Here is a 27653-nt window from a genome sequence, read left to right on the forward strand (position 1 = left end):
CAAGTACTTTACGTTAATTACAGTAAATACTGAACATTTGAATCCTCCTTTACTCTGCACTCATATTTATCTATTTAATATACCTTAGAACAGCAAGATTAGATAAATGCTTTTTGCACTTTAGCAATAGTACTAATATGTTCTAGAATTATTCATCATACTTGTGGGTCAGATGGGATGAAAGTGGTTTCCCACACATGAGTCTTACTCTTGTGGTTGACATTCTCCTCATACTGCAGGAATGCAGTTGTCATTTGTTTCTTACAGTGGTGTCTACCACCACAGCATGTGGGTGTCTGAAATCATGACCTCAGAGTGTGATGCAGGTTTTCAGGTAATGTGCCAATCTCATGGTAGTCTTGGAACCATATGGCAAGTTTTGAGCCACATTAAGTATTGCTAACTGTGATTTATAGGCTTAGTTATGGAGATTGAATGCAAGAAGAAAAATACTGTGGTAACTACTGAGTAACAGATTTTCACTTTCAGGAACCACTTTTTTCTTCTTTAAATAGACTTCATGTCTACGTTAGGCTTTGCTGTTGCAGAATGCTTACTCTCTAAATACAAGTCATTGTTAAGGTCTTTTTCCATGCTGAATTACAGGAGATTGTTTCTGTAATTATATCATGTGCACTGTAACTGTCTTCGGTAGGTTCCAGTCTTCTATTAAAAAGAAAAAATACAACCCGGGAGTTTTTCAACAATAGTTGCACATTTATTGTGTTTAATTCTCCATGTGTTTGTCCTTTGGTGTATTCTGTTACCCTTTCACAGAGTGTAGGGTTTATAGACAAGGGGATATGCCATCAGAAGCAGTTCATTTACTTCTAATGGAGTTGCCTAAATAGTTCAGGTGAATCATCCTCTAGCATGCCTGTTTGTCTCCATGGGGATAGAAGTGAGTTTGGGTGACTGTCTGAGATCAGACAACTAAACTATAAAAAGCAAGATAAGATGAACTGGTCCTTAGTTATTGAAACAACGGTTGTTGCCTGGGTAATCCCAGAAAACTTAAACTTTTTTTCAATTTTGCTTATTTTTCTTCCTCTTATTTTTCTATTTCTTTTATAGGTACTGATGTCTTTACATGAAGTGTTTCCAGCAGTGCATGCAGCAGAAATGGCTGTCCAGAGAAACCCACGTTCCTGGGATGCCTGGCAGACTTTGGGACGTGCCCAGCTTGGATTAGGAGAGATAGCACTGGTAGGAAAGCAAAATTAGTTGTGAATGAGAATGAAAGAACAGAAATATGAAGGTAGCTGTATATCCTGATGGTAACCTGAATGTAGACAAGGAAAAAGATTGTTGTTACTTATCTCCAATAATTTTCTGTACGTTATTGCTTTTCACAAATGCTTCCTGTGCAGTTCTGTTGCTGGACTTGTGAAAGACCTGCCTAGCTTGAAGACTTTTGTATTATATACTATATTTACGTGGTGGCTTTAGGCAGTAGAATAATTATGTTGACATAAATACATATTCTAAGTGCTATACTGCTACAGGTCACCATAATTTAAAGATGAACATAATGTGAAGTCCCAGTTGATATTCAGGCTCACTTCTATACATGCCTGCTGATAAAATTCTAGTATCTTGTTTTCCTTGTCTCCTGCTTTCCTCTGAGTCCTTGACCTCAAATGGTGGCTGAAGTTGCTTCTTCGCTTAGTAACACAGCAAAAAGCCAGGGATGCTCTGTAGTAGTAGATGAAGTGCATCTTTTTTCTAGCTGCAGCTGTATGCCATGGTGCTATCTTGTGTACATGATGTAAAGCAAAGGGAGACTTTCCCCCTATGTCATATTACCAGCTGTGTGTAAATACTGTAACATATAGAGTATAATAGATTTCTCCTAGTTGATGTGGAAACACAGCAAATGATGTTTTAAATTCAGACATATTCACAAAAGTCCATTAGAAGAATAACTCATCATGAGCTCTCAGATAAGAAAAGATACTGCTTACATTTCAAAACCAAAAACCTAATTTTTAAAATATAGTAAGGAGCAGTATTAAAACAAACAAACCAAAACAAACCCAAACAATGGGAATAACCTAGAATTACAGAATCATGGAATGGTATGGGTTGGAGGGAATCTTAAAGATCATCTGTTTCCAACCCTCCTACCATGGGCAGGGGCACCACCCTCTAGACCAGGTTGTTCAGTGCCCTGTCCACCCTGACCTTGAACACTGCCAGGGGTGGGGCATCCGGAGTTTCTCTGGGTAAGCTGTTCCAGTGCCTTACCACCCTCAAAATAAAGAATTTCTTCCTAAAATCTAACGTAAATTTCCCCTCTTTCAGTGTGTACCCATTACTCCTTGTCCTGTCACTACAGTTCCTGACGAAGAGTCCCTCTCTGGCTTCCTGCAGGCCCCCTTCAGATACTGGGAGGTTGCTATGAGGTCTCCCTGCAATATTTTCTTCTCCAGGCTGAACAGCCCGAGCTTCCCTGTCTTTGTAGGGGAGGTGCTCCAGTCTCCGTAGACAAAACCTAAGGCAAAACTGTGCATTGGAGATGTACAGAGTGCTCCCTTTGTTGTTATAGTATCATAATATGAAATATATCACATAAATCCATGCATATCTGCATTACAACACTGGTGACATTCCATGGCTTTTGTGGTGCAGAAGGTAAGGGTAGATGGTCTGTTCTGTCTGGGTCTTTTCCTTTTAAGGAAGGGATGAAACCTTTGCTGTAAATTATGTCCAAGATTTCTAAATGCATTAGACTCAGGAAATTCAGAGTTTTATTTCCTTCAAGGGTCCTGGGTAACTAATGCTTCTTATTCTGTAAAGAAAGCTACAGCTGCTGTAATATCAGTTATAAATAGTGATATATCCATACTACTTGTACCACCAGGTCTGCTCACTAGGTCCTGTAAGCTTTGGCTACATAGGCAAATCATATCACACCAATCAGAATGGATTCTGATTAATATGTTCTCACATACAGAGAACTTGGGGAGTTGTCCAAAAATGTAGATAATGTTCACTATTTGTTTGTCAGCCAAGCAATTTTTAAGGAATTTTAAAAGGTTAAGGCTGAAGAAGTTTTAAAATATGAAATGAGTTCATAATTGTTGAACCTGTGGAGGCTTCTCACCCATGTGGTCTAAGTCATAATTATCCTTTTTCCTCTAGTCTTTCATTGCTATGATTTTCTAATTTTTTCCTGTATTATATTTTTTACAAAGAAAAATTAATAAAGCATAAGTGTCAGGGCTTTTTAGTGGGTTTTTTTGAGATTTGGAAATTAGTACCCTTCTCAAAAGCAGCTTCTTCTGTTTCTTTGTTTCATTTCCCCCACCAGTGTCTGTCTTCATTACCCTCATCTTACCAAATGGTCTGTTGTAAATATTTTTATTACTTCACAAGGGATGATGCATTTTTTCGTAAAGGAAAAAAATGATTGTATTTTAATTTGAAGTTTCCCAGGTCTAAAATACAGCTTCCAAACAAATCTAATTTATGAACTGTCTAACATATTCATTTTTTGCAAATAAAGATTTGTTTTGATTTAGTTTTTGTCAAACTTGTGATAGAAAGAATGATGTAAATTAGTCTCTTTTTATTTTACTTTCTTAAAAGTTGTTTGCTCTTTTTTTTTTTCTGAATTTACTAAATAGGTTAATTCAACAGTACTACTTAAATGTGAGCTAGGAGAACTTTATTTCTCTAAAGGCAGAAATTCCTTAAATTCTACAGATCATTGTGCAGAGCACAACTGTGTAAACTTGCAGAGTGAATGTAGAAACTGTAGAAATTTAGTCAGGCTTTCAATATTCCATTTAATTGTAAATATTTGGGTTTACAACTTATATTTACTGTATTGGTGATGACATCTTAACCAGTAACAAATTCACATTAATTGACGATGACATCTTAACCAGTAACAACATTCACATAGCTTCATTAGAACAGCTCTTCCTGTGAAACAGAGTAAGCCCCATACTTTGATTAAACAGGAAAAAAAGAGCAGCCCAAACAGAAGCAGCATTAAAAAATCTCAAACAAGAGAGAACCAAACAAAAGTAACAAGTTTCCCATGGTGGAGAAATTCATCAGCCATCTGGAGATGGTCATGGGCAGGCAGATCCAGGTGGCCCTGCTGGAGCAGGGCGTTGGCCCTGGTGGCCTCAGAAGGTCCTGGCCAACCTCAGCCATTCTGTGATTCTGTGACTGACCCTGTTGTGGGTCCCTGTCAGATCTGGAGTACTGAGGATTACAAAGTGAACTGTGTAGATGTGTAAATATGCACCAGTTTTTGCATGCTTTTTGTTTGATGTTTCAAAGGATGTGGTTTGTTGTATTCTTACTAAACACTTAGTGGCTTAGCAGTCTTTATGTGTGACAACATTTTGTCAAAGGAATATGAATACTGAGATCACCCCTTTCTTTTATTTCTCTTGAAATAAATAGTTTTAGGTATTGTAGATAATGATGGGAGTTATGTACTCCCAAAGAGAGAAATGTTTTATTGGAATCCAGCTAATTAACATAACTAATTCTGAATTTGAGATAATTTTTCAAAATGTTACCAGTGTTAGCATTTAGAAATGTAAAAGATTTTGGTAATCAAAAGTAAGCTGATGGTTGGCCTTCCACTGAAAAGCTGAAGTATTTGGAAAATACTAAGTTAGAAAGAAAATGCCATGCTTTGTCAGTTAAAGTGGGGGTCCATTATATTCTTTTCAACAGATTTGAACAGTCCTACTGAGTTATAAGTAATAACCAGTAATATTACTTTCCCCAGAAAGGTCCTATGTTAGTCCTGAAGTGCAATCCTTTTTTTTTTTTTTTCAACTGCTGTTGGAAATCATAAATGTGTTTTGTGTTAACCTATCTAATAATTTTTAATGAATGAAAGGATTTTCTAATCAGATTTTCCATCAAGAAAGCAGAAGGGCAAGCAAGTCTCCAAAAACTGAAATGCCCTTTTCAGGTACATTTCTGCCAGGGGTACTGAGTTTTTGCAAGTGATTGCAACTGATATAGCTGGTGTCTTCTGAGCATCTTTGGCAGATGCTCAGAACTTTTGAGAAGTACATTTCTGAACATTTTGACCTTGTAATTAAAAGTGCTAGCTAAAACAGATGCACGAGATAAGACAAACTGGGATGTGACAGAAAGTTTGTTGTACAATTGTTTTGAAATTCCTGTAATAATTTTAGCAGTAGAATTTGGTAATAGAGAGGTGAATGTTTTCTAGTCTCCTGGAGTGTCCTGATTTGCAAGGTAAAAGTACTCATACCCCAGAGCTGGATGCAGTGCTCCAGGTGGGTCTCACCAGAGCACAGCAGAGGTGCAGAATCACCTTGACTTCCTGCCCCCTCTGCTTGGATGCAGCCCAGGACACTGTTGGCTTTCTGGGATGCAAGCACACATGGCTAGCTCATGTCCAGGTTTTCATGCACCATAATCCCAAGTACTGTGTTGAATGCTGTAAAAACAAAAAACAAATGAACAAAAAAAATCCGTATTAAAAATCATTAAACACAGAAGAAGATTGTTTGTAGATGTATGCGTATCTTCATTGGTGGACATCTTTTAAAATAGGTCAGAAAGTGTCTCTCAGGTGTAACATGAAGGCCTAATACATGCTTTGGTGGCAGATGCAAACTGCATAACCTCTTAAAATTCTCCCTTACCTTTTTTAGGGGTTTCTGTATAGTGACAGTTGCTAAGTCCATGAGTTATAAAAACTTGTAAAAACCGTAGTCTGATCAAAACTATCCTTCATGTTGAAAGACTGTGCAGACTAGCAGAAGAGACTGCTCATGGGACAAATGAAAGATTGTTTTCTGCTGAATGCTGTCTAGTGAGATAAAATGTAAAATACTTTAAAAATACAAATTTTTCAAATATTTTAATTCCACAAGCAAAAATATCTTGCAGTAGATTTTACATTGCACCTCCCTGCAGAAGCAAAACCAGATACGTGACTATGTACTGATCTAAAGTCTTGTAGTCCTTACATGTGGGAGCTCTGAAACCACAGCTGCCCTTTAAAATGAGGCTAGAAATACCAGTTTAATCTACTGTCACCATGTTTTCCTGTAATAAAACAGGCAGTTGGCAAAGGAGATTTACATCTCCATTAGGGGGAGATTTAGAAGTAGCACTCTTTTTCTATCTTGAAAGAAATTAGTGGCTTCAGGTGCAGTTGCAGTGGCAGCGTAAAATTTTATATCTAGGATAAGTGTGTATTTTTCAGTTCTACATTGCTGCTTTCAAATTAATCCCTCTGATCTTTTGCAGCGCTTAAAAATTTATTATTTTATTATTTCTTTGTAAAAATGTCACACAAAAACTTTCTTCTAATTGATTTACTAAGATGATCTTTTTATGCTTTATGAATCATCAAAGGAGCTTCAAAGCTTTATTTGGTAAGATTTTTTTCAAAGCTTACCTTATATTTTATTACTGTGTTTAACATTGTTTATTGTGCATGAATGTAACTATATATAGACAAGCTTTAATTAGGGGACCTCTTCCATGGAAAGCTTAAAAGCAGATGGTGTTTGTTTATATTTTGTTTTCAACAGAAATACAAAAAAGAGCATTTAGTGTTTACTTGGAGTTCATCTATCCCTGAAAATTAAAAGCTAGCAGAGTTGATTAAAATGACACTGGTTTACAAGAATTAAACTGCACTCCTCCTTCTGTTTAAAGTTCAGCATGCTCCTACACTTCAGAGCTGGCTGTTGACCAATAATCAAAGTATTTTTTTTTTCCCCGGAACTGAAAGGCTGCCTATTACAACAGCAGTAATACTGGTAGCATAATCATAATTTCTTAAATCTGATTTGTATCCCTTGTCTTCTGAGTTCACGTCATACAGGGTTCATATATTCCTCTGTGCCATCAGAAGTACGAACTATCAGTTTCTGTCAATGCAGATGAAAGCATGTGATTTTGCAAATTAATTCTTACGCTTTAAGTATTTATAAATTACAATAGAATATGGAATCTGATGGTTGATCTTATGTCTTTAAAGTCTTAATATGCAAATTGCTATAACCCTTCTCAAATATAATCCAAATCTATATAATAATCCATATAATCACTGTTTTCCCAGTCTATAGGAAGGCTTCTGTATGTTCTCACACAAGAGTTTGGTCACTACCATGACCATTTTCATATCTGGCTGTACAGTCATAAATGTGAAATACACACATGTCACTGTACAGATGCACATAAGTTTGAGTAAGTAAGGTCAGTCTTTACCTTTTCACTGTTTAAAAAAACTAAAATACAATACATTTGTAATTCTTGGTCTAGCTTTTTTCCAGTACTGTAGCAACTTCTTTTTACTGTCAAATAGCACATCTACTGGATTTAGATGGTCACTTTTTTTTTAAATATATTTAACAATTTATGTGCTGAAGATTTCTGAATTGTTTCCTAGTTGAACTGCATGAAAGGAGAATCACCATAAACTTTACTTACTTGTTACTAATATTACATGGTTTATGAGATTATAGGAGTTCTTTCTGAAAGGAACTCTCCAAGTTGAGAGTTTATTTGCCTACTTTTGCCTGTTTATTTAGGTGTTTTTGCAAACACAAACCTGTTACAGAAACTGCTTGTAATGGGGCTACTATTATTGTAGTATTAGGTCTGTATATGAAGTGATTGTATGCTAATTTAAAAGCAACAATATTAGCAATACTTTAAATTTCAGTCATACCTTTTCCATATTTCTTTAAACCATATCTGCTTTTGCCTTTCCATATATCTGATGATGAAAGAGACGTGGAAAAGCAAATCATCAAACCAAAAAATTATTTTTGCTTTTACCTTTTTAATTACAATACTTTTTTTCATATGCGTGAACTCTTTATTTGTGCCCTTGTTGCCAGGTATCTGTTTTGTTTATGCGTTTTCATACTTTCAGACACAGTTGTTTGGGAGTGATGCTGCTATGGAATGTAAGCTGAGGGAGGGTTGCTTCAGTAAAGACAGTTTGGAGTAAACTGGCTTTTGTCTTTGAATGAATGATGTATGTAATTTTTTTGTTGTTGTCAATTTTTATGATGAAATAGGTAGACTTTAGAGTGTCCAATCTTTGTTTCTTCCCTCTTCTGTTTATAGGCAATCCGAAGTTTCCAGGTATCCTTACACATCTTTCCAATGAACCCTGAAGTATGGAAAGAGGACCTTTCCTGGGCCAGAAAACTACATGAACAGCAGAAGGCAACAAAGACTGAGTCAGTGCAAGCACTAGTGAAAGAAAAGGAGCTTGCACAAGAACCAATCCCTGACTATGACTTTGAAAGTGATGAAATTGTGGCAGTATGTGCTGCCATCGCAGAGAAGGAGAAAGCTCTTTCAGCAGCTAAAACGGCAGTGATTGTGTCTGCCTCAGGTACAGTAGAGACTGTTACTGAGAAGGACAATTGTCCCACAACTCCTGATGAAACCCTCTTCATCAGAGCCCGATAGGGCAGCCTCATGAGTTGCCATCCTGTTTTAAGAACTAGTCTTATTTATTGTGTTTGTCTTGCTTTGTGTTTGTTTGTTTGTTTTCTTTTAGTGGTAGGAGAACCTACAAAAGTTAAAGAATAGAAGTTAGTTCTCTTTTGTAAATTAAAAAATCAATGACCCGAGTTGTTGCTCCAGCCATGTTTTTGGAGAAGAAAGCCAAGAGCTGATTCTGAAAATCTTATGAACAAATGTAATCTTAAAATGCTTAACTGTGTTGTAACAGCTGCTTTCATCTTGATATATTTCATAATTTTACGAGTGAATGTCTACATTTTTCCAGTAATTCGGAAGCTTTTATTTAAACTGTAAAAGTGTCGTGGTTTATCCCCAGCTGACAGCTCAGCCCCATGCAGCCACTCGCTTACTCCCCTCGGTGGAATGGGAAAGAGTGAAAGGGAAAAAGCTTGTGGGCTGACACACAGTTTAATAGGGAAAGCCTAAGCTGCCCATAAAAGCAAAGCAAAACAAGGGATTCATCCACTGCTTCCCAAGGGCAGGCAACTGCTCAGCCATCCCCAGGAAAGCACGGCTCCATATGTATAACAAACATTGGGAAGACAAACACCATCACTCTGAATGTCCTCCCTTCCCCTACCACCATCTTCCTCCAGTTCTATATGTTGAGCATGGTGACATTTGGGATGGAATATCTCTGGGGTTAGTTGGGGTCAGCTGTTCTGGCTGTGTCCCCTTCCAACTTCTTGTGCACCCCCGGCATCCTTGCTGGTCGAGTGGGTTGAGCAGGAAGAGATGCTGATGCTGTGTGAGCACTAATAATGAAAAAGGCCCTATGTTAGCAACACTGTTTCCAGCACAAATCCAAAACACAGCTCCATACTAGCCACTGTGAAGAAAATTAACTCCATCCCAGCCAAAACATGCACAAAAAGAAAAAGGAATTTTAAAAATTATTTCAATAATTATTAATTAACGTTATTTATCTTCCATCTAAGTTTGAACTGTTTTCTGTTATCAGCAGTCTTTATTCACATTAAGATTACTTTTTCTTTGAGATAGTTTCCTATGAAGCAGAGATGGATTATTATTTTGCATATATGTGTATGTGTGACAGATTTGGTTTCTGATTTGTAGTCTTATGAAATCAAGTAGCAACCTCTATGTTGCTTTCATAGGTGAATGGGTTAAACACTGATTAGATGAAAGGAAATACTATAGCAAACAAGCCCCTGAATGCATACTTATACTAAATGTTTCACCAGAAGAAAGAACATTCAGTTTGAGACTGAAACTGGCCTTTCCTTATCTTGAGTGCTGTGCTGCAGACATGACCGAAAGTAAAATGGTGGGAGTAGGAAGTAGGTATGGCTGAGGTGTATTGTGTTCAGCCTTTTCTTTCCTAGTGAGGTTAATCTGATAAAGGGAGTAAATTTGTTTTTCCTAATTCCTATTACCTGCCACTAAAAGTATGTTCTTAGTGAACCAGTTTTTCAGGACAGCATTACTTTTCATCCTTTTCGGATTTTGGATGCTGTGGCGGGCATTCACATGGTGTTAACGTAGGGGCATACTGTAGGAGATTTTTTCAGTGTTGATCTTTCTTTAGGGAAAGGTGGCATTTGGTTCCTCACACAGGCAGTTCAGAGAAACTAAGTCATGCTGTTGCTTTGATGTGCTCTGTGCTGAGATTACTCATTTCATTGTCTTGGAGACATGGCAGAGATGGTTGCCTCCTAACAGTACTGGAAAAAATGGTCAACTGAGGAATTCCTGAATAATTCAGGATTGGGAACATGTCATTTTTACTTGATTTAGATAACATTTTGTTTGATGACATTTGAAAAATAGTTTTGTAGTCGAGTGAAACCTTTTGAAATCTTTGCCTTTTTCAAGTCTGGTTTCTAATTTTAAAATAACATGTTTTAAAAGAAAATAATGTTGCTTGAGAAGCACAGTAGTTTTTGCAATAGAAAATCTATTGCAGAAAAATTATCTCAAATCATACTTTAGTATATCTGATATCAGAATATTTTTATTTAAGAGGGCACTTACAATCTTTGCAAAAATTAATTATCCCTTTCAAAAACTTAATTGCCATATATTGTACTTACTAAGTTTTCATTAATTTTTGCAAGATTCTTCCTGAATAATATAGTTTTTTGTATGTGTGAATTTTTAGATCTGTGCTTGCTGCAGTCATCAAGGAAAGGAAGATGTGACAGCCAGGGGGTTCACACAGAGTGGTAGCTCAAAGCTATTGCAACTTTATTCTGGGGTGCTAGCTCTATTTATAGACTCACATGGGAAGATTCTAGAAATTGGGGAGGAGCATAGGACAGGCAGGAACAACAACCAATCATGAGAGGAAGGAGGGACCAGAGGATTAGCGTGGGCTAATGAGGGGAGTATCTGCAATGCAGCAACTCACAACCAATCAAAAAATAGGGGATAAATGTGAGGGGAAAATTACAATACCATTTGGTATAAACTGTGGTATAATAAATATTTAACTTGTATTAACAACTTGAATCAGTCTCTGTTAAGTCAACAGTCTCTGTCTTCGCAAATCCATGCTGGATATCTTCAAAACATGTCCTCCTCGGCTGCTGCCTCAGCCATAACCTCCTACATCTGCTTCTTCCATTTTGTAAATTTGTCTCTCTCTTCATCCATGCCCTCCGCATGTGCTTGCACAAGCACACACAAAGTTACACTTCTTAATATCTTCCGAGTATTCAAAATAATTACAATTACATTGACTAAAATTTTTTAAGAAATGTAGAACATCATCCTACATTTTTATTTGTTCATTCAACAGAAATAGATTTTAAATGGTTATTGAGTAGGCATTTGATTAAGATATGGTTTGACAGTTTAAATTGTTACAGGTGAAGGATTTTTTAATCTTATTTCTCCTATCAACGTAAATTATACAATCTAGTCAGTCATGAGAAGAGTTAGCATGAGAAGGATTTGGACAGATTTCTTCGAAGACAAGATGTTCTCCGGCTAGAAAAAGAAATCTGTGAGATTCTCTAGGCCATGTTTTCATTTTGAAGGAGCTTAGCTGTATCCACCACATCTTTTCTTTCTCTGCGCTTTAAACTTGCGTCAGTGTTCTGTATTTACTCATAAAGGAAGGAGTTCCCCTCCTCTCAGAGGCTCATGTTATCACAGAATCTGTTTCCACTGAAATGATCCACAAAGTTCCTATTGACTTCAGCACTGCAGGGCCAAACTAATAAGAGGGCTGCGCATCTACACCATCAGGCAGAACGGCTGCACCGGGTTCCAGGGGTGGTTCTTTCCATCCCCTGCACCAAAGTATGTTTTCCTTTTGATAAGATTAGGTTATGAATTCTAGGTATTGTCAGAATTGTGGTGTTTTGTGGAGCACTGTAGAGCAGATAAGTTCTCATGGCACTGTTATTCTCAAACTGGGAAGAAGTTCAAAAATTGATGATTTTGACATTGTTTTTTGTACAGTATGCTATGTTTTGCATGTATGGAACTTTCTGGATCTGTTTGACTAAAATACTGACTTCTCTGCTACTTAGTGATGTCTGTTTATTCTTTTGGTTATAACAAAAATAAGTGTTATTGCCCATTTTGGAATGCTCCTCATTTAATAATTTGCTTCTGTCTCTGGGAAACACGTTAATGTGTTACAGTAAAAAAAATTTTAAAAAGATATCTCACTTGATGCTTTTAAGCCTTTCAGGGGAGCAAAAGGAGATGTTATCTGAAATAGGGTATCTGTGACACTCCCCCTTTGACATCAGGAATTTATTTTATTGTTCTTCATCCTGAGTAGTGGCAGTGACTGCAGTAGCTTCCATGTGTTTGCTTTCCATGTGAATCATACATTAAAATGCTCAAATGTTGCAATGTCGTTAAAGAGAAAAGCACAACAACAACAACAGGTTAGGTTGGATTAATTTGCTTGATTTAAAAATCTATAGTTAAACCTTTAAATGTATTTTTTTCCCTTTGAGTCCCTTTATATCCAGTGGAAAGAAATACACAGCCTCACAGGGCTATTCATACACCTTGTGTTAGATAAGTATCTTAGAATTAGTTGAATCAGCCTCCCAAGGTGCCTAATTATTTCCCTTGACTACAAGGGAAGTTCAGATTGACTGACTGGCAGTTAGCTTCAAATGCTGAAACTGGGCATGTGAGTTCCACTCTTATAGAGGGAGGTAAGTATTTCTTAAAAACTTAAAGATTGATTATACTGAGAGAGAATAAATCCTTTCTGACAATACTAGAGGGTAAACAAAAAAGTACGGATCAGATAACACAACAGTGACTCTTAATTTGATAATACCACGAGATACTGGGTTTTAAAAGTAATCATGGAGGAGGAAAAAAGCAAATCTAGTGATTTACTCTTCTAATTTCTGAAAGTTGTCTGAAGTTGTCTGAATATCTCTTGGTGTTGGGGATCAACATCAGAGAGGTAACTCTGGAAACTTGCCTGGCCATACAAGGTCCTCTCAATCCTAAAAACAAGGGGAAGGAGGTAAAAAACTTGTATTGAGGGCAAGTGCTATCTTAACTTATTTTGAGGCCATACAGTAGCTATAAAACTATAATGACCACAGCTAGGACTGGGGCACAGGAGAGCAGAAGCATGTGGGCTTGGTTTGTTGGCAGGTTGCAGGCACCATGTGTTTCTTGTAAGTTAGTATCATGTTAATGTTGTGTTCTCAGACGGGCTGGAGGCCTTGGGCTGTGGTATCTCCAGGGAAGGCTAGTTCAGAACCAGGAGGAGCTGCTGGGAATGGACTGCTGGGTCCTGCTGGCCTCGTTTTGAGGGCTGATTTTAGTCACAAGGCTAGGAGCTCTAGGGGTTGTAAAGGATAAATGAGGAATGAGAAAAATTAGGTCCGGGGATTGAGTTGACTTTGGGTTCACAAAGCAGGAAATTTAGACTTCAGTTGGTTTCCAGATCCAGTAGATCCAGATCTAGACCAAGGCCTGGGAGTGGAAGGGCCTGGTCATAATTAGTAGCTCTAATGGTAAATCTGCCTTAGGTAGAATAGGTTTGTTGTTTTGTCAAGGAGCAGAACTAAAAACTTTCAAAAGCTTCTTTGGTTAGGATGCTGGCTGGTGCCATTTGGAGATGGCAGAGTACATTGATCTTGTTAGTGCATTGGCACTGTGCCTGTAGTGCCAGTTTGAGTCAGGCAGTGCTGGTCTTCCAGACTGCAGGAATGTATATGCTTGATTTAAAGCAGGATCCTGGAGCCCAACCTTAGAGTCCAAGTCCTCTCGCAGTATATCCTACACCCTAAACTGTTCATAAGGCTAACTTAGTGATCAAAGATTCAAATTAATGCACAGATTGTCACAGAAACCTCTGTCTTGTACAGATTCTGGCTCTCATCATACCTGTAGTGGGAGGATCCTCCAAGCTATGCCACAAAACAGGGGCTTAAATTGAGTTAGGGCTGGGGCTTGGGGCGTGGTAGCAGGGTCAAGAGGTCTAGCAATGCCTCTGAATGGAAAAGGTTTGGTGAAGTGGTTGGGATGTGTGGGCAGGACAAGACTGCTGGAAGTGAGGGAGGGGGTGTGCCAGTCACAGGACTAGCAGGGTAGAGTCAGATACAAGTTTGGTATGAGGAGATTTTGAATGGTAAATCAGTGCATTTTCTGTGAACACAGAGTGGTGAAGGTGGATGCAGATGTGAAAGGCCATTCTGAGGGTTAGGAATGTAGGGGATCAACTGTGTGTGAGAAGGGAAGCCCTTTTGAATATGTGGAAACGGCTCATAATGCCTTGGACGAAAATAACCTTTTAACCTCCATTTGGCAAATTATACTCTACAAACTTGAAGCTTTATTTTATGAGGCTTTCTGTGCTCAGGGAGACTGAGAAATCTAATTCAGCAATGTGTTTGTGGTCAGCATTGAAGGAAGGTGCTAAACCTGAGCGGACTCTGGGTGAGGTGAGAGAGGTGTAATATTCTTGTCACCCTAAAAAAAGGCATGCTTGCCCAGTCCTTTAGCCGGACTGCTCCTGAACAGTCATCTGTGTTTGCACTGGCAGCCGAGGTGCTCCCATTTTGCCTTTGTGCACTGTCATGGAGCTGTGGCAATTCTGGTATTGCTCAGGAGACTTTGTAATCTCTGGGCTGGCTGGTTGGGAATCATGGATTTGTGTTGATGATGTGTGCTGCGAATCCAGTCCACTACTTGACACACCCGGAATGCTGTGGGCAGGAGGAACACTTCAGGGTTATCATATATGTTTGCTGAGGGAAGTTAGAAGGTCAGTTGCTTCAGATGGTCTACGTTTCCCTGAAGCTCTTTTCACACCACATGTATTTCTCATCAGTAATGACGATAAAGAATAATAAAATCATATTAATGAAATAATTTAAAAAATAAAAATAATAAACCCTTGCTTATTTAAAAACTAATTATACACTGTAGATGTTTAATTCTGTCATTGCATACAGTACCAATAACACTGGTGTGCTGCTTTGGGCCAGCTGCAAAGGTGTGGTCCCATATTGGTACATGTGGTGTTAGCTGCAGGTACCAGTCCCACCTTCCTGGTCTGCCAGGTGCTATTTCCTGTCTTGGGAAGTATGGCGAGTCTATTCTATTTGTTGGTAACTAGTAAGCAACAGACCATAGTTAAGTGGTTTAATTGCAAAGATTGAGGCAGATCTTTATCTGTAACTGCAGTAGGAACTTGGGTAATCTGTTCTCCAGCTTAACTGGTGGAAAACTGGCTTTTGCTGCAAATATTTGTGTAGAGATTTAACTTCACTTTCTATACATATGAAGGCAAATAAGTTCATCTGCTCCCCCATTAAAGGACAATGTCTTTGTTTGCTTACTTAAAGAATTTTCATGGCTCTATATCAGTGTTCTTGGGAACATTTCTGAAGACAGCTACCTCTTGCTGATGGTGATCATGCTGTGGTGTTTTGGAAACTTACAGGATAAAGTATGTTTTGGCAGTAACTGAGCACAGAGCATTCCAAGATGGGAGGCTTGTTAAGGTGAGGACTTGGCACTGAATGGCAGACTCATGTAAACATCTGAGATCAAGCAGAACATTTCCATTTAATTGTGATCCCCGAAATTACTTTGGTCGGTACAACTGCTTAAACATATCAACATAAGGCTCAAGATTTTCATTACAATATAGCATTCACATGAAAACACTTTAAGCAGCATAACATGCTTAGTATTTGACAAAACATCCTCCAGATATCTATACAGAATTATTTTGATACACAGTGTTTCTGGAACAAGATCTAACCCTTACAACATAAAACACAAAACTTCTTTTTGTCAGTGGTTAACAGCTGGTTTTGGTGATGTGTTTGCCATAAAAACTCTAGCAACAAATGCTTTTCAAGGTGTTCAAGACCAAGATATAGTTCTATATAATCTATACTTTAAATGAAGATTCTGCTTCCATGGTTTTGTACATTTATTTGATGGAGTATCAGATTACACAGTCATAAAATTCTATTTACTATTTAAAGTAAAATGATAAATGTTATGAAAAAATACCTTTATTACATCAGTGATGCTTTAACTAAAGTGAATATTATGACTATTAACCAGGAGTTGAAAGTTTTGGGCCCTGATATTGAAAGCACTTCTATATGTCCTTAGCTTTACATGTAGGGAGTCTCCCTGGCAAGAGAGGGACTACTCTGATGGGCGTTGTTAAGTGTGTGCCTAAAGTGTGCAGACTGGGGGCCAAAGTACTCGAGAGCCGCGCATGTGTTATACGGAGAAACATTCTCAGAATATAAATAAAATCTGGGTTTTTTTAGTATATACATATACTGAAAACTAATAACTAAAAGGATGTGTTTTCTTTTTCTCTCTTAAAAATGCATATATTCCCATTTCACTCAGAAAGTGCTTATATATTCTCAGCTAGATAATTTACCTCATCAGCTGTGAATCTAGCATGGACAACAAATCTAATCCAAGAATGTCTTATCAGCAGGAAATACTGAGGGAAGAGAAGGCTGGCAATCGTTTCTATATACCTTGTATTAATAACAAACCTTCTCATAGAGAAGAATAGACTTTTAAATATTTTCAACCCTGATATATATACAATGATAAAAATTCACATTTTCATGCTTTAGTGAGACACTTTAAAATAAAATCCTACCCCAGGCAGCTCTCAGAGTAGCTATGTCCAGTTCCTAGCAGCTGCCTGAAATTCAGCTCTAGTACCAGAAACTTAAACTCTTGATAGCTGAGCAACCATGGGGAGAGAAAACACAGTTCCACCAGACTTGGAAAAGGAAAAAAGAAAAGAAAAAAGCAAGTGATGGGTCTTTTTATTTCCAGAGGCCCTGTAGCTCTCCTGTGTCTCACAACAAGACCAGACCATTTATGTTTCCAGTCCCATCAGACCTGCACTGTACCATTTCTGATGGCAGGGCCCAAGTGCAATGTCTGTTCCACACAGTCCTCAGTAGTCTAAAAGAAATGTACCCATCGCACAGCAAGAGAAAAATAGCCCTTTGAAGCACAGCTGAACCCCTCTTCCCATGAATAGGCAGAACACCTATCTATTGCACCAGTTTTTCCAATGTACCAGGAAGTATCCCCAGGGTTGATGCCTTTCATGGCAATCTAGATGCACTTTTCTGATAAATTCAATGTCTCTGTGGGGAAGGTGACCTGGAGAGGGCCACTTTTGGATGGGGAGCTGGCCCCGCCACCAGACTTGATTTCATTCACCAGGAGGACACTCTCGGAGTCTTGTCCGTGTGAGGAGTCTGAGGTCTCGGAGCTGCGCAGTGTCCTTACGGATGTGGTGTCGGACTGGGCCAAGCTGGCGCTGGGGCCTGGGAGCAGCACGTGGCCCCCGACACTGCTTTCACTTAACTCCAGGGGGTAGAGCAGCGTTTGGGAGGTGCTGCTGATCTCCCTCAGCTCACGGGAGATGAATGAGGGTGACTGACTTGACATGGCAGAGGAGGTCCTGCGCCCATCCACACAGTTGAAGTTGCCCCCTGAGTGCTGCCTTCGAGCCCCTCCAATGCGGCAGAAGAGGCACTTGATCTTCTCAATGGCTTTGCTGAGCACAGTCTTGCGGAGGAGGATGTAGACCCATGGGTCCAAAATGGGGTTCACTGAGGCGATGCGGATGGCTTGCAAGTCAGGGTTTTGCCTGACATCCTTCACTGGTGCCGGCTGGTACAGCTGGTTCACGAAGACACGGACCTACCCCGGGACATGAGGGGAAAGGAAGACACAGTTACACAATTGCATCAAGACAGTAAAGTTTACATTTCGAAGCAGAGATTACATTTGCTGCTGCAAGCTATGACAGAAGAAGAGGCTGGTGAGGTCAGGCATATCAGACTGGTGGCCCTGAGTTCATTTTTTGAAATAGCAAAAAAAAAATCAGACAGATGAGAACTGGCCACTTATGTTACATGTAGGAAAGGACTGGATTTTTCTCTTTTTTTGCCTCATAATTAATCCCTGAACCTCCAGCTTTTGGCTGATGTTTTTAAAAATTCCTGTGAACAAAGATGTAGACTTGTATCCTGCCTCCTTGGTACACCTTGAGTCTTATGCTACATGCAACAAGGTAACTGACTGGGGAGACCCGATTGGTTCCTCCAGCAAAGGTCTAATAATCATTTAGAAATGAACTCAAGCACAGATGATAATCCAAGTACACGAGACTCTGGAAACAAGACCAGAGTTGTTGATTCCCAGGTTTAGAAATGCATTTTCCTGGCACCTGTCCTTACTGGAATCGTTTATATAACCTGAAATGTTCGCTTGCTGCAGCATGGTTTGGAAAAATAGAAATGTAGAAAAAGAAGGAGGGGAGAAAAAGAAAAGTTCTCCTACACAAGCCAGCATTTTGGTTTTACCTACAAAGATACTGAAGAAGTGGTCAAGAATTTAAGACGTTGAAGTTGCTGTGTGAAGTGACTATTTAATTAGCAATTTTAGTTTATCATGCACAAAATTTAAAACTAAAGGATCCTGTCTTCTACTCAGAAATATCTTCTTCAGCTTATTCATCTAGTTGCTTCTTCAGCTGGTCCCTTTCCTTGTTTAGTAGCCACTTTTGTAAATGGTACTATGAGTAAGGCACAGTTCAGTTTCTTGGATATCATCTTTCTAGTGTTACTAGATGGCATTACAGGAGTTGGTTATGTTGATCAGTCTCTAATAGCTGTTCTCCATTTTAGCAAAACTGTGCAATGTCCAATTACAGGAAGGCCTAGGAAAGCCACTGAAAAGTGGATAGTGAAGATTCTATTTTCTTCGGATTCCCTAAGGTAAGTCAAAATAAATAATTATATTTTTATCTGATACAATAAAAATCTAATAGCAAAATGATGAGGTTTTAGAATCTCATCCTTTACTCCTGAAATGAATCAAGTCTTGCCTAGCTAGGAGGTTACAGACAAGGAAGCAAGCAAGCATTTAAATAAATAAGCCAAACTAGGACAGCCCTCTTAGGTAATTTTTATTAGAAGTCCTGCATGTGAAGCCATCCAAGTCTGATGAAAAATTTCACAATACTTGAGAAATCTTCCTCCAAGAGGGCAATGTGGTGGCATTCAGCCTTGTCAGGATTCAGAGATGGAGTGTGCTCCAAAGCTATCAATGAAGTATGTTTAGAACAACACAGCGTCCCTCTGTGGAAGCCCTGTGCATACAGCCTCCTTCAAACCGTCTGTCAAATTGACGATTGACTGTATTTTCTTTCTCAGCACTTTTCTCTAGGATTATGGGTAACCTAGTGAATTCAAAATATGGGAAAATCTTGAATTTAAACAGCAATATAGTGATCCCAGTTCTCATTACTGTTTATGATTTCTAACACAGCAGATGTCTTTCTGACAACTAATTTCCTGACCTTATTTATCTGTTAAGCCAAACATGCCATTCAGGTACTTCAAAGAGTATTCTTATGCATAATGAACTTATTTTTATGGCTTTTTTTCCCTTTTATTAAGCACTTTCTCATTATTTTTAATATTTTTCTTTTTTTTAACCATTTATTTTATAAATAAATGTATTTATAGACATTTAAATTTAACCTATTTATTTTATAAATAATTTTCGCTACTTATGTTATAAATAAACAACAAATAAATGGTCTATAAATAAATTCTTTTAAAATAAATAGCTTAGAAATAAATTCTTCTAAAATAAATAGTGTCCTTTGCTATGTTGTGTCGCTATGTGGTTCCATGGCTAAGAGAAGGCGAGCCTCTCCTGTAGCCGGGATTTTTAAATACCTGCAGTTTCGCTGTTATTCGTTGATGATTCCTTAAAAAACGTTCATAATTAGGGATGGAGGGGGTCCCGTCCCGCCGCGGGCCGGACGGTGCCGTTCCCGGGCTCACCGCGAGGTGGCACCGCTGCCCCGCCCGAGGGGACTGTATATGAATGTGCAGTATATGTGTGTGTGTATATATAAAATATATACCTAATATGTATTATATGGATGTATAAAGTGTATGTATATATATGTATTTATAACATATAACTATATGCAGGTCACATATATAATCGCGCCCAGGTATCCCCGGGGGGACGGGGGGGCATCCAACCTGCACCTACATCTCAGTGTTTCCCCAAACGCCGCTTTCCCTGCCCCGCACCGCAGACCCCTCGTGCAGGCGGGGGCACCCCGCATCCTGTGGATGCCGGCGGTCTGTGTGTATTTCAGGCGCTGAGCACAGGGCAGGTGCGTGCCCCACGGCGGGGACCCTCCCTGCTAGCAGCTCACACAGCTCCACGCAGCCACGGCTGGGGACAGGAGACGTCCACAGGGGGGGATGTCCGCTGACAAACCCACATGGGTCAAACAACCAGAAGGCACACTTTGAAGACAACAGAGGCAATACACAGTTCAACTCGGAGACCTGATTTTTTAATTTTTTTTTAATATTTTTTTTTAACTTGGAGCTATAGTTACACGTCAGTGATTTAATAGTCGGATTGTTCTTTTGATAAGCAGCACGTGAAACTAAGGTACCTGTTCCACCTTTCTCTCTCTACCTGGCAGACTTTGTGGAAAGGCGAAAATGTCTTCAAGTGGTGGTTCTGTGGCTGAAAAGGACTATTGCTGGTGGTACAGTGCAGTTTGCTTTATGCTATCTCTGCGTGCTTTATTTCTTTTTGACTGATACACAGCATGTATAGGTTAAACATTCATAGACTGGACCTATTCAGTGGAAATTCTGACTGTACAAAACTGTTTCTACTTCCCAGAAAGGCCTCATAGATCTTATTAGAAGCTCCCCAGAATGTCATATGCATGTATCAATTCAGACCTGTGGCTAGAGTTACATCTTAAGCACAATAAGGTAGAACTTTATCCACGTTGGAATGTCAGTTCTATCCTTCTTCACTTATTGGTGAAACAACATTTACTAACGTATCATATAAAAGAACAGCAAGCAATGTACCCTGTTTCAGCTAAACTCCTCTGCTGCAAGAGGTAACATAATAAAAGATACTGCCTTGCATCTGCTGAGCAAGTGCCAAGTAAGTGGAATCCACTAAGTTATCTAATCCGATGCTTGAATTTGTGCAATTTGAAATCCTAATTAAAGAAAGAAGGAAGCCAGAACAATTCAGATCTCTAAAGGACGAGTTTTGTATGGTAGCTTTGTAATGGTAGAATCCAGACAATGTATCTTATTAAAAGCACGAGCAGTTTGTTTGCAATTAAGAAGCACATAGCTCTAAGGTACGTCAAGTTTATGCTCATGATAGGTACTCGTGGGATCAAAGTTCTGTGTGCTGTTTGTGCTTTTCTTTTTTACTAACTACAGATGGAAGTCATGATTTCTAATCCTATAAAGCATTATGAAGTGACTTTTATAGTTACAGTCACACTAGTAATTGTCTTCACAGCTCCTACCTGCCCTCAAAATCTCCCCACATGCTGATAAGATAAATTTAAAAAACGTATATGGCAGTAAGCAGGAACAAGTTTTTCAGCTCCATAAGCCAATAACCTTTGCCCTTCAAGGGCTTAGTGTCTGCTTGGTGGATACTCCACTAATAAAAAGTAATGTCTGACACCTTGCAGTCTGACACTGCAGACAGTGCCTGATATTAAAAAGTTGAAAGCAGCCAAGCCAAAAGAAAATCCACATTTAGTTCAATTAAACATCAAGTTAGAAACTCCTGATTATTTCAGGCAATCAACAAGATGTACACCCTGAAACATTACATTTTATTTTTCATCATAATTTAACAACAGTGTTCAGTGGTCAGAATGAGAAAAAGACCTCACACTTAAAAATTTTAAGAGTATTCGACAGACTGGTGGACAGAATTACAGACTTTGAGTAGTGTGTGCCTATTTACTCTTGAAAGAGTTTAGTGTTCTTTAAAAGGCTGGATAATAATTTCTACTCTCTCCTTGACAAAATCCCTCCTAATATATCTTATTCCCTACATTTTACACTGTCCAATTCTAATTTCTAAAAACTCAAAATATTTTAAGAGATGACATAACCAGTGTGGAGATAAGAGGCAGCACATAAGCTATGAATTTTTCTTATTTAATTTTTAAACAACTGTCAGATTTGTGTCTTTCACACCGCTTTCTGCACATTGAGGACACACCATGTTATATCAGAAATTTCCTTTCACAATTTTTTTCATTTAACTTCTCTGATAAATTTGATCAGCTCCCAGTTCTGTCAAATTCGTTCATCATTTTACATCCCCCATGATCTTGTTACAGCACTTGTTACTGTAAAATTTTGCTGATTTTATGAGTAAGTCACTAAGACACTAAACAACCCTACTTGTGAACTATGTGCTGAAGCATTTCATTATTAAAAACTGCTGTTCTCTGTGACTCAGTTATTTCAGGGCTATTTAATATTTCAAGACCTGAGTTTTGTTTTTTTTGTCAAATCATAAGTATCTGCTATCTTATTGGCTTGTGAAAATGTTCATTCTAAAATGTTAGAGGTTTATGTGTCTCTTTCAGCAGTTGCTTTGCTCTGACTTAACTGGTGGTTTATGCAGCTGAAATCATCAGTAGGAAGTCAGCTCCCCAGAAAACTTCAGTCACAAAGCACCCTCTGAGCCCATTCTGTGTGTTTGAATCATGGCACCACCACTTCACCATTTGTATAGTCTTGATGACTGCCAGGCTGACCTGTTATAGGTGAGCCTCTCAGTCAGTGAGGACTTTCTAAAACTCCTCTGAGTCATGAAAATGTAAGTCTATATCTTAGTAATTTACATATTTCTGCTAGTGGCTCGTTCCCGGGATTTATAGCATAAAGGTGTCACTTCTTAGAGTTTCCCCATTCTTAACCTCAGTGGGCTTAACACAGCATCATGCATGGCAGTACATCATGGCACAAAGAAGCACATGTGGCTGTGGCTTATTCCCACAGAGGGAGGCAAATGACTTAAAAAATCTACTTAACAATGAAGAAATTTAACCACACTGGACACTTTGATGATGTGTATCTATGTGGTTATTTGGTTGGGTTTTTTTTAGAGAAAGGTTCCTTTTATTTTTAGTCATGCATTTAAGTGAAATTAGAGTCTCTTACCTCATTTCAGATATAGAAAATATGTGCTGGTTTAGCAGGGAAAATCTAACTTATGTGAACACTCCCAAGGTAACGCTGTGCCTTTATAAGAAGTGAAATCAAGGTCTGGGAGAACTACACACCTTTATCACCTGCACCTTCACATACTTCTGCTATATGCAAGTTTCTCAGTAGCTACTGTTTAAATAATAAACCTATTGCCCCACCTAGGTTCATTAATTTTAACTCTCAATGATCTGGTTCCCTTTCTGGTAACCCCTACCTCTTGATTTTTCCCCCCTTTTTTTTTAGGTTTATGTGAAAGACTGCCTAGGTTCAAATGGATATAAACAATTTCATTTTCCATTTCACATCCAGTCTCCTCAGCCTTCCTCTAGCTGCTTTGCCACAGGATAAAGTTTGGCTTTTTTCTGAAACTGCTGAAGTCTATCTATCATGTTACAACACTGTATTTAATTCACAGAACCTATTCCCTGCATTTACCAGCACCTCTTTTGAAAATGCAGTATTGTTCCTTTTGTGAAGTAGCTGTTTTCATGCAAAGTTAATCAAATTAAGTAGTCACCCCTCGCTACTGTCGGTGTTTCGGCCACCTGATGCATCCCACTGCAGCCAGTCAGCTCACTCCCGCAGTTTCTGGAGCTGGACTGCGGGGCAGGCTGTCTAACGCGTGTGCTCCTCCTAGGGACACCCTGTGTGCAGCTGCGGCAGCACCTCTCGACCTCCTTCAGATGTCAAGCAAGGAGCACATAGGCACCGTGCTTGGTCATGCCTCGGCAAAGTGACAACGCCGAAGAACAGGAGCCGGCAGCCGGGGCACTGGTGCTCCAGCACAGCTACACTTCACTAGCTCCTGTTTATGTTAGTAATGTGGCAAAACTGGCCCAACCCTTGTGATTACAGCTCCTCTGAGCTGAGGGGGACAGACTCGCTGACAGCTGAGTCCTGTTCACATACCCTTCTCTAAACTTCCTTATACTGTTTTGCATCCCCAGCTGGCCAGCTGTATTTGACATACATTGTACCCCCTCTGTGACAGAGGGATCACCCTACTGACAATAAACCACCTTAAAACAATCCTTCCAAAAACACCACTGACAACCACTGCATGAGTCCCTACTGTGTTTTGCAACATGGCAAATAAGGCAAGACAGCTACTTGTTTAATGTCTCTGAGCCAGAAGAGGACAGAGGTTTGCCAAGCTTTATTATGGTGCCTGCCAAGCAAGAACTGAGCCTCCAGCTGGTGGGTTTCATTTGGGTTTGTCTTTCTTGGAGAAAAGGTGGAGGAACAGAAAAATGTGGATTCCGAGTGTTCAATTTAATGACACTACTTATATCAGCCTTTTCAGAAAATTAGCAAATGGTTAGTGGTAATGTTATTTGGCATTTCAGTATGATCTCAGAGTTTATGTGGGCCAGATTCCTCCAACACTCATTTAACTGAGCAATACTCCAACAGGTGGTTCCACTGAGTTTACTCCTCCCACTGTGTGGGGAGCTCCTGGAGGGATATCTGTATGGGATCTATCTCAGAGATCATGCATGACTGCCTGAGGAAGGGAAGCTTAGCTCAGATTTTGGTTGTCAGGCACTCTAAACGTTGCTGGTGCTAGGTGAACACAACCCTGTCTTCCCTCTGCACATCAAGGACTGCTGTTCAGCAGCAGTATGCACAAATTTGAAACACACCAAACATGTCAGACCCAAACCTCACTCATCACAAATTAATTTTGCAGATGAACTTTAAAGTGCCTTTAGCTCTCAGTAGGATTTTTGCTATGTGAATTCCAGTTGAACGGCAGAACAATCACTGAGAATTCTGGGCACTCTATTTTAACCAACCAAAGAAGTCCAGGACTTGGGATAAGCATGTTTCTTTTTGTGTAAATATAAATCTACTCAACTTTCTCTCATCACGCACATATGTTAACAGCCTTTGAGTTATTATAACCCTTTGTGACACTAGCTAAATAGGAATCTGTCCTACAAGCACAGACTAGGAGGAAAAAAGACTTTGCATCTGTTTGATGGAACAGAAGTAAGGTTGCATGATGTTACTCACCACCAGAGGAATGGAGCAGATGACCACCACCAGGGAAGTGGCAATGAGCAGAATGACCATCTGGATCTCTGCTCCGGCCATCCGACGGAAGCTCCGGCGTCTGCGAAAGTCAGATAAACGGCTGGAGGTGGTGTCTGTCCCCAGGGACGTGCGTCTCATGAACTGGCGGTGCATGCGAATGAGGGCCACGCACACCAGGATGTTGCAGATCACAGTCACCATGATCAGGAAGGAGCTGAAGCCTGCATACATGTAGGAATATGCTGCATGGGTGGCCTCCTTTGTTCGCCAGTCTATGAAACACCAAGTGTAAGGGTACTGCATGGTAGATTTGCCGAGCCCCATGCTGGGGAGGGCGCAGAACAGCACGTTGGAAGCGTAGATGGCAAAGAGTGTGAGCCCTGCCAGCTTCTTGTCCACGTAATGGTTGTAGAAATAGGCATGGTTAATGGCCAGATATCTCTCTATAGACATGGCACAGATAATGCTGAGGCCAGAGAGTCCAAAGAAGAGGAGGATGAAGGAGCTGTACTCACACAGAGCAGGTCCTCCTGGCCAGCGGTTCTGCAGGTAAGTGGCAATCGTGACTGGACTCACCAGGCAGGTCCCCAAGAGATCAGTGACAGCCAGCCCGCAGACCAGCGTGTAGAAAGTGGTCTCCTTCTGCTCCTTCCTGGACTTGCAGAGCACCACGATGGCTATGAGGTTGCCCACCACGCCGAAGATGAACATGACAGTGGGGATGGTGGGGGGCTTCCCGCCCTCGGCCCCGCTGGCGGTCCCGTTGGCGGAGCCGTTCGCAGGTGACATGATGGTGGAGTCGAATGACATGATGCTCACACTGCAGGCGGCGAGTCCAGAGACGGCAAGGTCGGCTCCGAAAAGAAAAGGACGAGGAAGGAGGGGACGGGGGTTGTTTAGTGAGAAAGTAAAAATTCAAATGAGTAAGAAGTTTAAAAAAAAAAAAAAAGTGGCGTGTTTCAGTTAAGGAAAGAAAGAAAAAAAAGTCCTAAAAAGGGGCCGAAGAGGGTTACCGTCCGGCAGCCACCGACCGCAGCCGGTGGAGTCGTGGCTGCCTGTTCCTGCCGCAGCTCCGTGCCCAGCCCGGAGTGGGATCGGGGATCGGGTCCCGAGCCGAGCGGGGCCGAGCGGAGCCGCCTCACCGCCTCTCACTCGGACGCCGGGCAGCGCTCAGCGCCGCGCTGGGGCGGCCCTGCGCGGGAGTGCGGGGGTGCCCGAGAGGGCGGCGTGAGAAGGTGCCGGGGCAGCGCGGTGGCCGCGGCTCATCCCCGTTCCGCCGGCCGGCGGTGTGCGGGGCGGTGTGGGGGCGGTGCGGAGCCGAGCGGAGCCGTGCAGGGAGCGGGCGCCGTGTCCGTGCCCGCGGCGCTCCCGCCGAGTTTCGCCGCGAAGGGCGGGGGTGGCCCGGGCAGCTCCCGCCGCCGCTCCCCGCCCTCGCGCGCCATTGGCCGCGCCGCCCGGGGCAGGTTGAACGGGGCCGGACCGGGCCGAGACGGGCGGAGCCGGGCGCGGAGCGGGCACCTGTCCGAGAGCTCCGCGCCCCCCGCGGCCGGAGCCGCCTGTGCCCCCGGGGCGTGGGGGAGGCGAGGAGTGTGAGAACGGCCTGCTCGCGGCTCCCACAAAGCGCTGGACGGCGCCCCAGGGGAGCGGTGTTTCCCCAGCAGCTGCCGCGCCCACCGTGCTACGCCGTGGGAGCAGGGAAGGGAGCCTGGGCTCCACGGGCAGGGCTGAGCCCGTGGGAGCCCCGCTCGTACGCGGGCCGCTCGTCACAGAGGAGATGCCACATGGGAGCACGGCCGGCAGCCGGTGCTCTGGTACCGGGGCAGCGTGACCGCCTTGTCCCACTGAGATCTGATGTACGGCTGATTTCCTGATGTACTGTCTGAATCTGGCCTCTGTTTTGCGTGGGTACTGAGCACAGGAAGGGTGTGTGTACGTTCAAGGGATGCATTTGTATGTTCCAAGAACTTGTTCGGTCTTGACTGAGACAATCGCGTATGAATTGGAAATAGAGTTGCACTTGTTGGCAGAGCACTATGATTGTAGTTCAGTCTTATCTGGGCTGATGGAAGGGCAGCAGTCCCTTTATGCAGTGCCTATGTGTGGCTTTCACCCGAGTGGTGATGGTGGTGATGTAGTCCCTAGCCCAGAGATGTCCACACCAAACCTACGACCACAAGTATGTGCACGAGTATTTGTACTAGTGACCCGTGCTCATGCTTTTGGCTGAGGGATGAAGCTCTGCACTGTCACTTCACACCCGGATCCAGCTGGTCTAATGCCCTTTCTTGTACACATGGTGTACAAGTTGATAAAAAGAATACAAAACCTGCGTTGATAAAAAGAATACAAAACCTGTGTCCCAAAGTATGACATTTATATCCTCATGGGAACCTCCTCTCTGACAAAGAGAGGCAAAATGTCATAAAAATCTATTACTTGTTAGTCTTATTATCCTCCTCCTTCTATTTTTTTTTTTTGAAGTCTTGAACATGATGCCTGTGGACTTGCTATCAGTAAAGGCACGATAATACCATGGCATACTGATGACAAAAA

The 27653-nt window shown here is 40.9% G+C and overlaps 2 protein-coding genes across 3 annotated transcripts in view; one reads left to right on the top strand and one right to left on the bottom strand.

The window, feature by feature from the left end:
- TTC33 (tetratricopeptide repeat domain 33) overlaps positions 1–12000 on the top strand; it is a 38911-nt gene extending 26911 nt beyond the window's left edge. For both annotated transcript variants that reach the window (XM_027634401.1, XM_027634399.1), the window contains exons 4-5: positions 1075–1206; positions 8098–12000. In XM_027634401.1, coding sequence (XP_027490202.1) covers positions 1075–1206; positions 8098–8448 — 483 coding nt within the window. In that variant the 3' untranslated portion in view covers positions 8449–12000. The remainder of the gene's footprint in view (positions 1–1074; positions 1207–8097) is intronic.
- A 3512-nt stretch (positions 12001–15512) lies between these two features.
- On the bottom strand, positions 15513–26200 carry PTGER4 (prostaglandin E receptor 4). The gene is made up of 2 exons (XM_027634398.1): positions 25080–26200; positions 15513–17670 (listed from the first exon to the last, which is right to left on the bottom strand). The coding sequence occupies exons 1-2, from the start codon at positions 25908–25910 to the stop codon at positions 17077–17079; spliced, it is 1425 nt and encodes a 474-aa protein (XP_027490199.1). The 5' UTR covers positions 25911–26200; the 3' UTR covers positions 15513–17076.
- Between the last annotated feature and the right edge of the window lie 1453 nt (positions 26201–27653).

This window comes from Corapipo altera, unplaced genomic scaffold, assembly GCF_003945725.1.
Source record: "Corapipo altera isolate COAL_440 unplaced genomic scaffold, ASM394572v1 61411, whole genome shotgun sequence".
Classification (NCBI taxonomy): domain Eukaryota; kingdom Metazoa; phylum Chordata; class Aves; order Passeriformes; family Pipridae; genus Corapipo; species Corapipo altera.